General features: G+C 46.0%; 1 protein-coding gene across 2 annotated transcripts in view; it reads right to left on the bottom strand.

Moving 5' to 3' along the window:
* POU2F3 (POU class 2 homeobox 3) overlaps positions 1 to 15,080 on the bottom strand; it is a 45,321-nt gene that overhangs the window by 12,172 nt on the left and 18,069 nt on the right. For both annotated transcript variants that reach the window (XM_030023342.1, XM_030023343.1), the window contains exons 5-6: positions 2,631 to 2,735; positions 956 to 1,058 (exon numbers count right to left, since the gene is read on the bottom strand). In XM_030023342.1, the coding sequence (XP_029879202.1) occupies positions 956 to 1,058; positions 2,631 to 2,735 (208 nt within the window). The remainder of the gene's footprint in view (positions 1 to 955; positions 1,059 to 2,630; positions 2,736 to 15,080) is intronic.

Here is a 15,080-nt window from a genome sequence, read left to right as displayed (position 1 = left end):
AATTCTGAATTTTGGCTCATACTGAAGGACCTCTGTGCTGGAATAAGTCAAGAATGTGAGCAAAGGACCCAGGTCCCTTTGCATCTGTCAGGTTATGAATCAAAGCCTACGTTTGTCTGTCCACAAGCAGCATAAAACTTCATCAATGGTGTGCCTGTATCCCCATTGTTGGAGAAATGCCGTAAAAAATATTGGCAGTAAAAATAGAAACACAGGGACTTTCTCAAGCACTCAGTTCAGTCCTCAGTCCTTTCAACCCTTTCACAGAGCTGATTACACTGTGTTTCAGAAGTAGTTAGACCTCCTGTCCTCTCCTGCCCCATGGCTTGGAGTGAGAGTTGGGAACAACCACTGGCAACTCCACACCTCTCAGCTCTCATCCCCGGGTTGCCCCTGGCTAGGTTAGACCTGTTTGTTCTAGTGCCAGCATCGTCCTTCCACCAGAGCAGCTCAGCTCCTTCCCTCGATTTACTCTCCCTCTGAGGTACTTAGAGAGATCAACTCAACCTCTCATCAGTTTTCTGGAAGAAATGAGGAGTGCTAACCCAGCGAGGCTGGGGGCACAGGCAGGCTGCAACTGCTCCCCAAGGAGCAGGCTCCTCGCTGTTTTGCCGAAAGCCAGCCAGATGCTCTCCTGACTTTCAGAGGTGGGATGCCCACCAAGCCTGCGAAGACTGGCCCCAAGGTGGCACTCTTGGCGCACACAAGCCACAGGTGCCGGGAGCATCGACCGAACTGGACCCTTCCCGGAGGAGCTACATGCTTACGGGATCAGCCCGGGTGTGGGAACCAGCACAGGGGGAAAATGCAGCGGGTAACACAGCAGGGGAACAGACACCATCATGCTGGGAAAACGTAACAGACTAGATTAAAAGCACCAGTCATGAGAAGGGAGGTTTTTCCTAGATATGTGTCTGCTTATAACAATGCCCCTTTCAGCTTTTATTGCTCTTACCTTGTTGCCCGGCCTGAGATTGAGACAGAAGAAACTGGGGCACTGACTGCATATGACCGGGAAGCAATACAAGCTGCTGCAGAGTGTGAAGAGAGCTCATATCCTACGGGAAAAAGCAAAGGGAACAACAAAACTCAGAGATGCCTGCTCATCACACAGCACCACCTCTCCTATAAAGATTCCTTGCTCTTTTATACTGTCCTCGACCCCATTCACACTTGTCATTTAACTGCCAACACACCAGATCTGTGTAAGTCATGCACTGGAGAGCTACAGGTCCAGAGGAACTCCAGGATCTGAAGTTTTTAGCTGTATAAGAAGCATTCTGTGCACATACAGACATCCACATGGAGAGTTGTCTGCTTTTATCTGAAAAAGTTAATCCTTGAAAATGACATTTTTGAGGCACTGGCAATCAAAACCTTGTTGTTAGAAGTAACAGTGAAACCTCTTGGATTTCAGTTTCTTCCAGATAATGTATTTTCAGAGAGTGAACTCCCTAAAATTACACAGGAAAGTGCAGCTGACTGTCCCATCTCATGAACACTGAGAGCCTATTTTCCACGGAAGGCTGATTTTGCAGCCAGCCATGTGCTGAGACGGGAAAGGAGCAATGCCCAACAGCACCTGATTCTCTGCACCAACAGCAAATGCGTTGCAATAGACACAATGACCAGATCTGAAAATGTTTCCTGTTCTTTGCCATGTAGCTGCGAGGAGTTCCCCATCCTGCATTGAGTAGAGCGGGCAATAGGTATTGAGAGATGTGGATTACATCCTAGCGCTCTTTCACATCACTGGGGTCTCAGCCCCAGGTCCTTTGTTGGGATTAGGGGATAAGAATTTGCATTTGCTTGGGATAGACCCCCACAAAAATAATGCCCCAATAAGACCAACTTCAGAAGTACGTTTTTAAAGGAACTCATTACTTAATAAGATGAGCTCTTCAAGCTTCTCAAGAACTATTTTGAAGCTTTGGGGAAATTGAACAGTCCCAGAATTGTGCAAGAGATCTGAATACATGTGAAAGAATGAGGGAAGAGATTACTGAGCAGCTGTGTGGCCTTCTGGCATCTAATTCCCACTAGAATTTAACAAGAGTTAAGTGCTAAACTCCAATTTTTTACCTTAGGAAAAAAACAATTCCCTCAAGGAATGAATTTCTTCTCCGGCATAAATCAATTTGAGGCAACATATTCAAGAATGGCTATACTGGTTCAGATCAAGAGTTAATCTAGCTTAGAATCCTATCGCCAACAATGACATTAACCAGACATTCATGAAAGAGGAAGACCAGGGCAAGCATATCTAACACTTCCCCTTGGTGTTGTCTCAACCTCCAATTATTTTCAATTCAAGGGGTCTCCTGAGCATCGCGTGGTTTGCCTACTTAGTAAACCCTCAAAAGAAATCTCTTCCAAGTATGTGTCCAGTCTGCCTTTGAACCCATGTAAAACTTTCTGCAGAGAAGGAAGAGGCCGAGGAGGAAGCTGACTTTTGGCAACACACATTCACTTTTCCAATTTAGTGTCCATCATACCCTTAAGTCTCCTTTTGCCACTGTCAAAAGGCGTCTGTAATTTGGCAAGTGTCTCAAAACCAGCCTCTTCTCTGGAGGTTCGCTAACCAGTGCCATTTCAGACTTCTGGATCCCTGAAGCAGCGAAGTCACTTACCCCTGCGATTTGGCTTCCGGGCATCATTGATGATCCCTGCACAAGGTGACCTGACCTAGGGGGGATTGTAGATTGCAAGGAGTCGCTGAGGTCTTCGGTTTTAATCTGAAAAAGAGCAAAGTAATTGTAGCATTAGGGAGCGGAGACAAGGGGATGCGGGAGGTGTGGGGCAGCTAGGAGTCTGAGAGGCTGGAAGGCATCGGGAAGGGGTTCCTCTCAGAGAAAAGTTAGAGGTCAGGACTCACTGCTTCCATCCCTGGCTTCGTAGAAAGGCACAGTCGTTCCCCACTTCTGCTCTCCAGTTTGTGACATGGACATAGTTTTCCTGCTCTGCCAAGCCAAGGGGAGGCTTGCAGTTTGCTCAATCAAAACGCATTAATTAAAACACTTTAGGAAGTAACCAAGTTCCAGTGACTTAGCAAGGTTTAAAGCATGCGAGTACTTTCCTCAGACAAAATACTGAGACATTTTGTGGAGTTATAAGGAAGACATGAAGCAATTCTTTACAGATCACGACTCACAGCCCGATGGCAGGGTTGGCTATAGATAGCCTCTCATTTTGTTCTGCAGGTAGCAGAGAACGGTACAAGGGGATGGGAAAGGAAAGGTCATGAAGCAAAAGACATCAAAAAGCAGTGTAATCTTCCAGACTTGAAAATGCAGCACCCCAGGCACCAAACATATTTGCTCAGCTTCTACCAGAAAGCAACAAGAAATTGTACTGGTCTGGCAAGCAAAAATCTGCTTCCTTAGCTAGAAAAAGCTGTGGAAAAAGAACTGGAAAACTTCACAGGTGTCAGCCCTTTACCCAGTGGTCATTTTGACCTACTTTAATGGTCAAGAAATATTTCTGTGTACAAAAAAAAAATAATCATGATTTCTGAGTCCACGTTCTCAAGAGAAGAATTTACCCGGGGACCAGAACTCAATCCTTGTTTCTGGTTTATTCCATAGTCTCCATGTTAATTTCTAGCATTGCTGCTACTTAATTTAAAACAAACAAACAACCCATTACATCACTTTGTACTAGCTGAAATGCTTTGGTAAGGCTGACTGGGACAGGAGAGAGGAGAACCTGGTTGGGGAGATTTTAGAAGTTTTTAGGTTAATTCCTAAAAACTGTATGAGGAGTGTCTATGTGCAGATGCCATGCACAGGAGACAGAAAAGACATACAGAGTTCTTAGAACACATTTTCCCTAACAAAAGATCCAAGCAAACAATTTCCAAAGTGAAGCTCACGTTTTTCCTAAGCCTGAGAATGCGTGGAACAAGGCTCACGAGTCCCATTCCTCATCTAAGCCTTTCCAGCGCAAGAAGAGGCTCCAGTTTCCACAAACTGGAAAGACCAGGAGGACACCAGAAAGGAAAGGTCTTGAAAATCCTGTCCACGGGCTCCGCATTGCAGATTCACTCTTACTACTAGGGCTGAACCTCACCATTTCCCATCAAATTACTCAAGCCCAACATCCCCGAGAAGGCAAGCAGGGTTGCATTTGCCGGGGTTTTGCAGTGCTGATGTGGACTTTAGGTCATGCAACCTCCTACCAGCAGAGGGGGACAAGAAATTCAGCTTTTAAAAACTGGCCCAAGCGAATATTTTTGGTTGAGGGAGGTTTTATTTCAATTTGACTAAAGCAAACGAATACACAAATCTCCGCAGGAGCAAAGGACAAAATGTGATGACAAGAGGCTCGCAGCTGCAATGCAAGGAGCTGGCCCTGTAACGTTAACCTCTGCATTTTGGAAGGTACTACGCAGAGGGAAGAGAATTACAACATCTCCTTTCATTACAGCTATAGCTCCGGACACTGCCGAAACTAGTTTTGCAATAATGCTAGCTCTTTGCAACAAGAGTTATACACGCTATGAATTCCAGTTCTTTCCTACCTTTCAGGTTGGCATGATCATTCCTCTTAACCTGGCGAAAAAAATCAGATGGAAAGTTCTTCTTGATCACTATCAATGCGGATAGTGTCTAAGTTATTAAATGTTAGACGAAAGGCTCAGGAGAATACACCGTTACCCCTGAGCCATCCAGTCATTGCAGGCAAATGGTTTTATGCACGTTTTTCTTTCTGAGGGTGCATTCAAAAGAAGTCATTCGAGCCAAAAAGAAAAAATAAATTAAAAAAAATTACCCCTGCTTGCAATTCATGTGTGTCTGCCTCACACAATGCAGTCATCCAAGTCTGAACAGTCCCAAAAAGAAAAGTTATCCGTGTCTTAGAGAACAAGGCACTTGATCCCGCCTAAGTTATGATCCCAATAAGAGTGGAGTGTTGAAGAAGCACAAGCCATTTCCAAACTGAAATCAATTTTTACAGCTGCCAAGCGGAATGATTTGGAAGCGTTCCAGGGTGAAAGGGGTGTGTAGCTGTATCCCGGCATCGCACAATATGAGAACGGGAGGTGGGTTTGGCAAAGGACCGGTTCCCGATTTAAAAACAACAACATCTCCCACTGCTCCTTCCCCCGTCCCTGGAATTCTCTGGCTCCCTCCTGCGCAGTGGGCGGGAACCTGGGTGTTCTTGACAAATCCTTCTCCCCTGCACCTATTTTCATTGGGTTTAGGCTCAAATTTACCTCTCCCTCCTCTTCCTCTCCCCAACAGGCCTGCAGCTGGCTAATTGTTCATTAGCAAGAGTTCGGGGTATATCCAAAACTTTTGGGGTGGTTTATGCAAATCCCGCACCTTCATTTTTTCCCTGGCTAAACCGGCAGTATTACCAACTGTACATTAAAAAAACCAAACCCAAAAACCCCAAAAAACCACACACATTGTGGGCGAGGCCACTCAATATCATGAGACTCCCTTAAAATAATGTAAATTTCAAATTAATAAAACAAGGGGAGGAGTTGCCTTCTCCTTTCCCAGTGCATCTGACTCATATTTGCAGGCATTTTCTACAAATATGAGAAAAGGTTCCTTTAAGGAACCAAAAAAGGTTGAAATTATCACAGACTCGCCTCATGTAGGCACTTGATGAGAAGAACCCTGCTGAAACACTGCAAGTGAGCAACAGTGATTTAGGTAAAACCAGGACCAGATCCCACCGTGGTTCCTCGGGACCTTGGTTTTACATGAGGATCAGGCCAGACGGGGAATGGGGAGCAAGGAGCCATCGGGAGCAAACCTAAGCTTCTTCCCATAGAATTTGATTTGGGGAAATAACGCCATCTAAGGAAAAACGGACTTGTAAACCAGCAGGACCAAGTAACGCACCGCGAACACCTCCCGCTCCCCGAGAGCTAGGGAGAGGCGCGGAGCCTGGGTTGCCAGCTGTGAATCTACAGGCACCTTCTTCCCCTTGGGCTCAGGGGAGTCTGCGGGCAGGGCTGGGAGCAGCTCCGAGCTCCTCCGGAGGAGGTAACGGCAGGTGGCGGCACCGGTACGTCGAGCGACCCAGGGCTCCTCCGGGATAGGAAAGGAATCGCGCTTGCAAATCTCGAGTGGATGTTTTCACAGCCTTAAAATAGGGTCAGCTGCCCCCAAGCAATCAGAGTGAAAAACACAGGAAGGGTGACTGGATGGAAAGAGAGTCCTTTCCTTAGTTGGCTAGCACATCTGCTGGGCCTGGCCAAGGATGATGGATTGTTTCTTACCTATCTCTGGCCTGAAAACAAAAACAAAAAGCAAAACAAACTAAGAAACATATTGAGGGCGATGGAAAATGATCAAAGCTCTTCAGCTTGCTTGCGTAACCGATTTGTGGAAGGTGTTTCATAAACATTTCATAAGAAGGAGAATTATGAAGAAAACATCTCCCAACCTGCCTGCAATTACTGCACAAACTCTTCCTTACCAGTAGGAAGAAGGGGAGAAAAAAAACGTACATCTGTTTTGTAACTGATCTGTGAACTTTTGGCAAACATTCGGCTCATGAAAACATCCTGCAGACATACTGCAAAGCTGCAAAAAGCCAGCCTTACACGAGGAAGTTGGAAAGATTCACCTTAGCAGCTCTGATTTCACCGCGTGGAAGGCCATACCCTTCCAACAGACAGGCCGACAGACCCACATTTGATTCAATGGACTGACAGCCGAATCCCACGGGTTGGGCAGGACTCTGGCTGCAGCTCTCCTCGTATAAGCGCGGCTTCGGGTCACCGCTCACCGGTAATCTGAATTGGTCTTCCTCTTCTCTCAGACACCAAAGCAGGCAGCCCGAACGCTGCCCCAAGCCACCTCCTTTTGATGAGCACTTCTGATGTAATGTAAGCACCGCTCCGTCATCCTCTTTGCAAAGGTGGGACCCACCGACTGATTCAGCACCCAGAGCCTCGGATGCTTTCCCCAAATCTAGATAAGTGATCTCCGTATCCTGCCAGAGTGAGGCCGTTAAAGCCATGTCAGCCTTCTCCAGTACCACTTATTAGGCAGGAACTGTGGTCATTATCGTAAGATAGAAGACAATCATATTTGTTGTGTAGTTTCTATTTAGACGGTAACCTCTTTGAAACAGATATTTATCTGCCTTCGTATCTGGCTTATCTCATAGTCAGCAAATCACAACTGTTTAAGAGTTTGACTTACTCATATCCCTCCCTCCCCCCATTGTGGAGCGGTAAGGCTGTTTCACTGGATAGAAGAGGGTCAAGTGGACACAGACTTAAGAGGGTCTGAACCGGTTGCCCCTCGCTGGAAACAAACAGCATGGTTCTTCCAGGGCTGAATCACTCCCAAAGCGCTATTCAATACAACAGGGCTGTCTGAAGCTGCCCCAAAGTGATTTGCCTGAAGTCAAGGGAGGAAGTTTTATGATAGAAACAGGTACCAAAACTGGATCTGAGGCTATTGCAGTTAACTAAGACTTCCCACCTTCCAATGGCGTAAGTGTACTTCTCTGTGAATTACCTGCACACGTGGGCACCATAAAATAAAAAACACACTAATAATAAATTATAGCAATAACAATAATGGGCTTGCAATTACTATTTCCACATGTACTATCCTGCACGTACGGCAAGGCTTAACAGACACCCAGGAAGAAAGCAGAAAACCCTTGTGTCGATGCAACGATATTCACCCTATAACATTTGATATCCCTTCACACTGAAGGGTGGGATTTTTCAGAGGCTGTCAGCATGACGGCAGGGGAGTTAATCCCACGCTGAAAGCCTAACAGACTACATCTTAAAACTCAGCAATGACAGCACACTGAAAAATTAAAATGTAATCCCTAACCTCAACACACCTGCATCACAGCTACATGAGGCCTTTGGGTTTATTAATTGAGGCCTGATCTGATATGCTTTATCCTCTGAGCTTCAGCTCAGGATGTTAATATTTGTGCCTTACCTGTAGTAAAAATGGGGGTGGGAAATCAAAACTTTAAGAATAACTGAGCTACATGCTTCAGAAAAGAAAACAAACAGAACCACACTCAGCTTTGCATTCACAGGCTTTCTGATACAGCACGTCCCTAGCGTTTTTGCTTTTAAATAAAGAACAGGGAAAAGAAAGAAGTCACCCCTCTCCTCTGTGCTGAACGATAAACCTCAAAATGATCACGTGTAGCACAGGAGCCTTCAAAAGCGGGCGCTGGGCAAGAGACTGGAGAACCAAAATGAGAGGTGGGAAGAGCACCTGCCCTGAATGGCCACGCTCATATCAGTGCCTGCTCAGGAAGGCACGTCCTGATGAAGGGCTGCTCTTCACATTAGATACCGCAGCCTCTGCAAGAGCTTCAGGAGCACAGAAGCTAGCTAGTGCTTTCGGAAGGTGATCTGTGTTCAGGCAGCACAGAACTGGCAAAAAGATACTAAAAAGCAACCACTTACAGCATTTTCACTCTTACTGTTTGTTGGTACTCAGGCATGTGGCACCTTCTCTGCCAAGGCCCGTGGACATGCCAAATTGGAAGTATTTAAAAAGGGGGGAGGGGAAGATGCCATTTTCTTGGTCAGAATGGTGAGAACCTCCAAATGAAGCACAGAAAACAATTTCACCACCATTAAGGCTGTGATTTCCCTCATGTCTCCATTCCAGGACTCTCCCTGACCCTTCCTCCCTAGCCATCCTCAGCCCAGAGGTCCTGCCCTCCTGCCCCAACCTTCTCATGCATCGCAGCACTGCTCCCTGCATCTCTCTCAATTTCACTTGCCCAACTTCCAAAGCTCTCCAGAACTCCACCTCTGCCTACACCTTTGTGCTTATCTTCTCTGCTCCCACCCTGGGCTGCATCCCTGCCCCTTTCCTTATCAATCTGATTTCACACACACCAGGCTTCATGGCTTCTCCCATGCCCTCTTGCATGCTCACACAGGTTCCCTGGAGCCTAATCATGCTCCTGTTGAAGTCAGCAGCAAAGCTGCCTTATTGGGCTTTTGTGGGGCTAGAACCAGACCCTTAGCTGTTCGCCAAATTCCCTGCATGAAAAATTTCCCCTTTCCATGGATCTCTTGTCTAGGGGAGCAAACTGTGATTGTTCTGGATTCTCCATGCCCTCTGGCTGCCAACCGGTCACAAACCATCTAAATACCTGGCACTGCCTCCCTGCTGTACAGCAGCGATGTCCCCAGATCAGTCATCCACGAGGAGGGCAGAGCAGTGTCCACCTAGCGAGTCATGGCACTGGTAGCCCTCAGTAGCAAGGCACTTTCCAGCACATCCCACATTTGAAAGGAATTAACTTGGAATCAGACGGCTCCCGTGACTGGGGCTGGCTCCATCCCAGCTCCGCAGGTTTCTCTGATTGGTTCACGGTAGTTTTGGCACCGGTTGCTGCGCCCCAGGGAACTGGGACACAAGAAGAGCAGCTAGAGGGATTGCATTAAATACACACAAGTAATATAATTAAAAAAGAAAGGGAGAGTGAGAAAGATCAACTTTGCTGGAGAGTATCACACAGTTTTTCATTTTAGGTGGAGGGAATCGAGTCTAGTGACTGAGGGGAAGAGGGAGCTCAGAGCCACTTCTCTGCTCCCAACTCGGCGGCTCTGGGCAACTTCGATGTGTTGGGGAAGCAGGGCAAGAGGGTTCCTTGCTAGAACAAACCCAAAGTCTGACTCCTAAGGGGCTGAGCAGCCCCAGTTCAGCCCACTGCTTTCACATGGAGCGCTAGCAGATCAGCACCTCTGGGAAGATAGAAAGTGCACTCTGATGTCAGGCTTCCAAAATTAGAGGCCTTGCTTGAAACCCCATCGCCTTCACCTTTTTATGCTATGACTTGCCCTTCTGCAAAATGGGTGTAGGGCCCCACCCTTGCTGGGTGGTGCAGGCTTTTGATTGAATTCTTGGAGCTCACCAGATGAAAGGCCTTCAAGAACTCTGAGTCCTCTCCTTATTACGGATGAGCCATTCTCTAGTAGGCAAAAGAGTCATATCCATGCACAGCAGTTCGTGCAACTCACCGCTTAAAAGGTGCCGGGCAACCTAAATAGTGGTTTGACAGTGACAACCATGCCTTGAGCTTAGTTTCTATTGTGGAAACAATCGTTATGTCCCTTTAGACAGGTCCATGAAACTAGGGCTTGTCACCTATGAGCCTAGAAAATATTTCCCAAAGGATGATAGGAGCCCAGTTGGAGCAGGGAATTCGCACGAAGACCTATCTGTTTCTCCCTCATCTCTAAGAAAGCTTTGAAACAGCTGTACAAGATATATTGCCAGTGGACCAAGGCAACAAGCGTAGGAAATACCTTATAAATATATGTTGCTCTTTAGAAGCCTGGAGCAGGAAAGCAGGAGTTTGTGAATGGACTGCAGCTGGATCTTAAGGAACAGATACAATCCAGCCAATTCTGAAGCGATGCTGGGTTGTTGTCAATTGTTATTGACTCACATAAAATTAATTCAGTGGTTTCAGTCCACCTCTTGAGAGAAAATTCAAAAAGGCCAAATCCTTCCTCCTACTTCCATCTCCCTTTCCCTCATAAGCTTCCCCAGAGACTCACTGGCCTGTTTCGGAGTTCATTCCCAACAATCTCATCTGAGGGCCTGTGCAAGGCGCCAGAACAAAACTAGCTTGAAGAAGAGGTTCCTCTACATATCTGTCCTAAGCAAAACAGTGCCATATATAGAAACAGAGGACTTTCCCTCAAGCCAGGGCTTTCTCTGATGCTTTCCCAAAGGGCTGCATTTCAATGAAGAACCAGTGCACACATACAAATTTATGCAATCAGTCTATCCCTAGGACAGAGCAAGGAAACTTCAAAAGGGAAAGGCCAAAGTAGTGTTCAGCTTAGATCCAGTGTCAGTCAAGGCAGATACGGACAGCAGGGCTGATTTCCAGTTAGTGAAGGCTCAAGAGATGAAAAGCAGATGCAAGACTTAGGCTGATACCCTGGGGCAATGCAGAGAAGAAGAGAGAGTGAAATCTGAATTGATCCCCAGAGGGGAGAAGGAAGCAGGATGTGAACCTCCCCTTGAGAGGAGGGCAAAACAGGACTGGGATGGAAATCTGGAGGGCAGACTGAAACCTGAACTACCCATGGGGAAAAGCCAAGCAGGAACAGAAATGACATATAGGGAACACATGAGATTAGGGGGAGGGGGGAAGACAAAGTGGAATGAAAAACTATGAGAGACATCCCTGGGGGGAGGGAAGCCCTGATTGAGCAAAATTAAATCTGCAGGGAGTTTTGCATCCCAGATATTAATAACAAACTACCTAGTAAGCTAGGCCCTTCTTTCCACCTTCAAAAGGATGGAGGGGAGGAAGAACTTGTCTGTGGTTGAGCACAAGACTATGAATCAGAGAATCGGAGTCCGTATCCCAGCTCTGCCAGGGAGCAGGTCCCTGGATTACAATTCACCTCAATGTCCACAGGCAACTGTCCTATAAAGCATCCACTGATTTCAACTGCAATCACGGTGCTCAGCATCTTTGGGAAAAGCCAGGTAGTCAGTCTGTGTCTGCCTCACCTGTAAGACAGGGTTAAACACCTCCCTACCTTCCAAAGGCACCGGGATGCTAAATTCATTAGCAAAGTACCTTCAGACGTGTGGGTGGAAAGTACCAAACAAGGTCAGAGTGTTATTAATGGCACTGAAAATGAGCCACCAGTGATTTTAGATCTCAGATGCAGTTTGCCCGCTTTAATTTCTCATATCACGTGTCTACAGAACATCAGCTGTGAAGACCTGGGACAACTCACTCTATTACCTCAAAACAACTGTTGAAAACCCCACATAAATCTTCAAAAATTAAAGTTCTCTTGGACAATGACTCTGTCAGATATGAACAGGGCAGGGAGATGAGTTAGATAAGGAGGTCCTGAGGGAGGGGAAGCCCTGTGGCACCTCTTGTAGAGAGTAGGGCAGTAACACACAAGATCCTTCACCTGGTTTTGGAAGGGAGGAATTTTTCAAAGGACCCTGTCCCTCACCGCTCTTTCATGATATACTACCAGACACACTCAACTGGCCAAAAAAACTCTACTCAGGTCATACTGACTGGGAATCTTAAGCAGCTCGACTCTTTAATGCTGACTGACCACTGGAAAAGAGGGATTTTGAAACGTGTCCCTTACACTCATGTGCAACAGTCAAAACAGCCATGTGTGCAACCTGATGTGCAAACGTAAGTGCTGAGCTAATGTGCATATGAAATACAAGGCCACTTCAATTGCATATCTTATTTCCTTATTTTGTTCTGGATGCTTCCCTTTATGTTCTGAAGATCTCTCCTGCCCCAGCAATACATCTCCAAGCTACCTCCTTTTCCGAGGTAAATCCATCCCAAGATCCTATTTCTAAGAAGCCTGTTGGAAAGAAATATATATCCTTATTATACCCCCTGATTGGTGTAAACCAGAGAAAATTAAGTAATAGCAGTAAAGAACGAACAGGAAAATTCAAGCTGTGCTGAGCCCTGGGCTGCTCGAGTACACTAGTGCCTGCTTGTCTGTCTTAAATATTGTAAAGTCTCACGGCAGGATCACTTTTACGTTGATACAAATAACAAACCTGTCGTTATCATTAAACAAATGACAGCCTGTCTGCAAGGGTTAGAGCCTTCTGCTGGAATGAAACTGCATGACATATTTGGATACAGAGCACATGCAGATCCTGCTAAGCCTTTCCTGGCTGGTAACATACAACCTTTTTTCCTTTCCTAAGCACTAGTAACATATAACCATTCAGCTTTATTTCAAAAGAGGCATATTCTCTCCCAGCACTGGAGTGCAGCTCAGTGCTTGAGAGCATAAAGGGGCTTGGAGAGGACCTCTCATTCCCTCCTCTGGAAGGAGAGGAGATCTGAGCCTTCATTCCTGCCTTCATTCCTCCCTGGCACTCAGAGACTGCATTGATACAAGGACCAACAGATGACATGGTCCTACGCATCACTTTCCTGATGGAAAAGAAATCAGCGATTCAGCATCTGTGTATTTTCCTCCTCCAGCTGCAGATCGACGCACAGCACTATGTGCTGGGCTACAACACTCACACCATGCACACAAGCCCTGTCGTCTCCCAAAATCATCAGCTCCATGTGTGTATTCCAGAAGGCAATGTTATCTCAGGGGTTAACTCCAGACACAGGGTGAATTACCTGGCTGTCTAGAACAGCTCTCTTCAGAGCCATCCACAAAAACAAACAATGCAGTATTTCCTTAAAAGCTGAACGCTGCGTGTACCAATGGAGAAATAAACCAAACAAGACCTGGTAAGACCACAGCAGCAGCATCTGGTGAGGATCACCACATTACAGCGAGGTAAAGTTCTGATTTCAACACTTTCGGTCAGACCTTTTCCCGGTCCCACTCGATGCCCTTTCACGGCAAGACTCTCAAGCCACGTTTGCCGAGTTACTCAGTTCTGTCCCTGACACACTTTGGATACAATCCCAAACCATCAAGAAGCAGATGTCCCTATCCAGGTTGCCAGCACTGAAGGTGAAAGTTTATTACTGTCTCTTTGCATTTCCCTTGATATAAACAGGAAACAACCAGCATTAGATTCACTAAATAAAAAGCCAAACCAGATAGGCAAGGCAGAAGATGCTTCTTTTTCCATACACACCCTTTTCCCTCTCATTCACATACAAATTACTGTTGCATCCAGGTGGGAGGAGAGTTTGAAGAGGGGAGGGGGGAAGAAATGTTTGCCAAATAGGTTGAGGGATCAGAAGGCAGCTTTCTCATAAAGTGCAGGGCTGACCCACAAACTGCGAGAAAACCTCAAACTCCGCAAGAGTTTCCCTCCTCCCCATTTTCAGGGTGAGAGCAGCCACAGCAGGGAATTGGTAGGCAAGCAAGGGGTCTAACCAGGTCACTCCACCCTTCTCTTCCCGCCTGGAGCATAACATGGGAGGGAAACAGACCTGAAATGTAGGCCATCTACAAAGACTGGGGGAGAGGCTTAAATGATGTGAGATTTATGATCTTCAAAGTGATTAGCGCCCAGCACTCCAAATAAAGTCAAAGAGAGCTCAGCAGCTCTTGCATTCAGTTTGGAGTTGGGTTTCAAATCATACTTCTCTGGCTTCAGTTTGAAAACTTGAATTGCAAGGTAACAAAAAAAAAAAAAAGCCACCCAAAACCAACCTCAAACCCCAAACCAAAATTAAAAAACCCACCAACCTCCACCCCTAATGACAGAGCTCAGCACCTGATTTTACATGAAAACACTTTGATATTTCCATATCTCCCTTCTTCCTTTTTCTTGTCATTTGAAATCTGTTTGCTGAATTGAAGATGAATTCACCAATAAGTGAGGTCAACCTGAAATGTGAGTGCATAACCCATGTGCATTTGGGCTCATGCTCACTTAAAATAATAATAACAATAACTATAATGGCTCAAGTTTACACATGGCCTTGAGAGGGCCAAGAGAGGGAGACAAAGAGCCATTTGCGCACCCCTATGTCCACTCACATGGACTGTTATAACCCCATCCCCAACGTCACTGCAAAACCCCTTCTGCGGATACTATCTATGCTCTGGGGAATCGGTCCAGATTAAAAAAAAAAAAAAAAAATTAAAATGAGCTTGTTCACAGGCTTTTGCTTTTCAAACCTTGATAAGTCCCCAGTCAGATCTGCTAGTCAGTTATACAGAAGTGCTGGCACAAATGAAAAGGATTTTGTGGTACCCCTTTGGTGGAAGGAGAAAAACAGAAGTGGGAAGTGAATGCTACAGAAGGCTGTCATAAAATCACAATCTCTTTTGGGGAGGAGGACATTTCTATCAAGCAGACTCTGGCCCAAATCCTACTGACTGCGAGGCTGTCTGCCCCCACAACTTTACCAGCATCCACTCATTCAGTGGCAGGCACAAAACTAGGACCTTAAAGATAATGGCTCAAATCATCAGTGGGTGTAAATCAGCACTGCCTCACCACAGTCAATAATGTTTCCTTGATTAACCTCAGCCCAGCTTCCAGTTCTAACATCTTTGTGGTGTTGCCATAGGAAAAGTTTGCAACATGTAATGATCTTGTACTTTCATAGCTTATTTCTATCTTGAGGGAATTTTCTCTTATCACTAGTTATAAGCAGATTGG

The sequence above is a fragment of the Aquila chrysaetos genome, chromosome 8 (genome assembly GCF_900496995.4).
Source record: "Aquila chrysaetos chrysaetos chromosome 8, bAquChr1.4, whole genome shotgun sequence".
Classification (NCBI taxonomy): Eukaryota; Metazoa; Chordata; class Aves; order Accipitriformes; family Accipitridae; genus Aquila; species Aquila chrysaetos.
The sequence above is the reverse complement of the archived record's forward strand: the minus strand, read 5'-3'. Positions and strand labels throughout refer to the sequence as shown.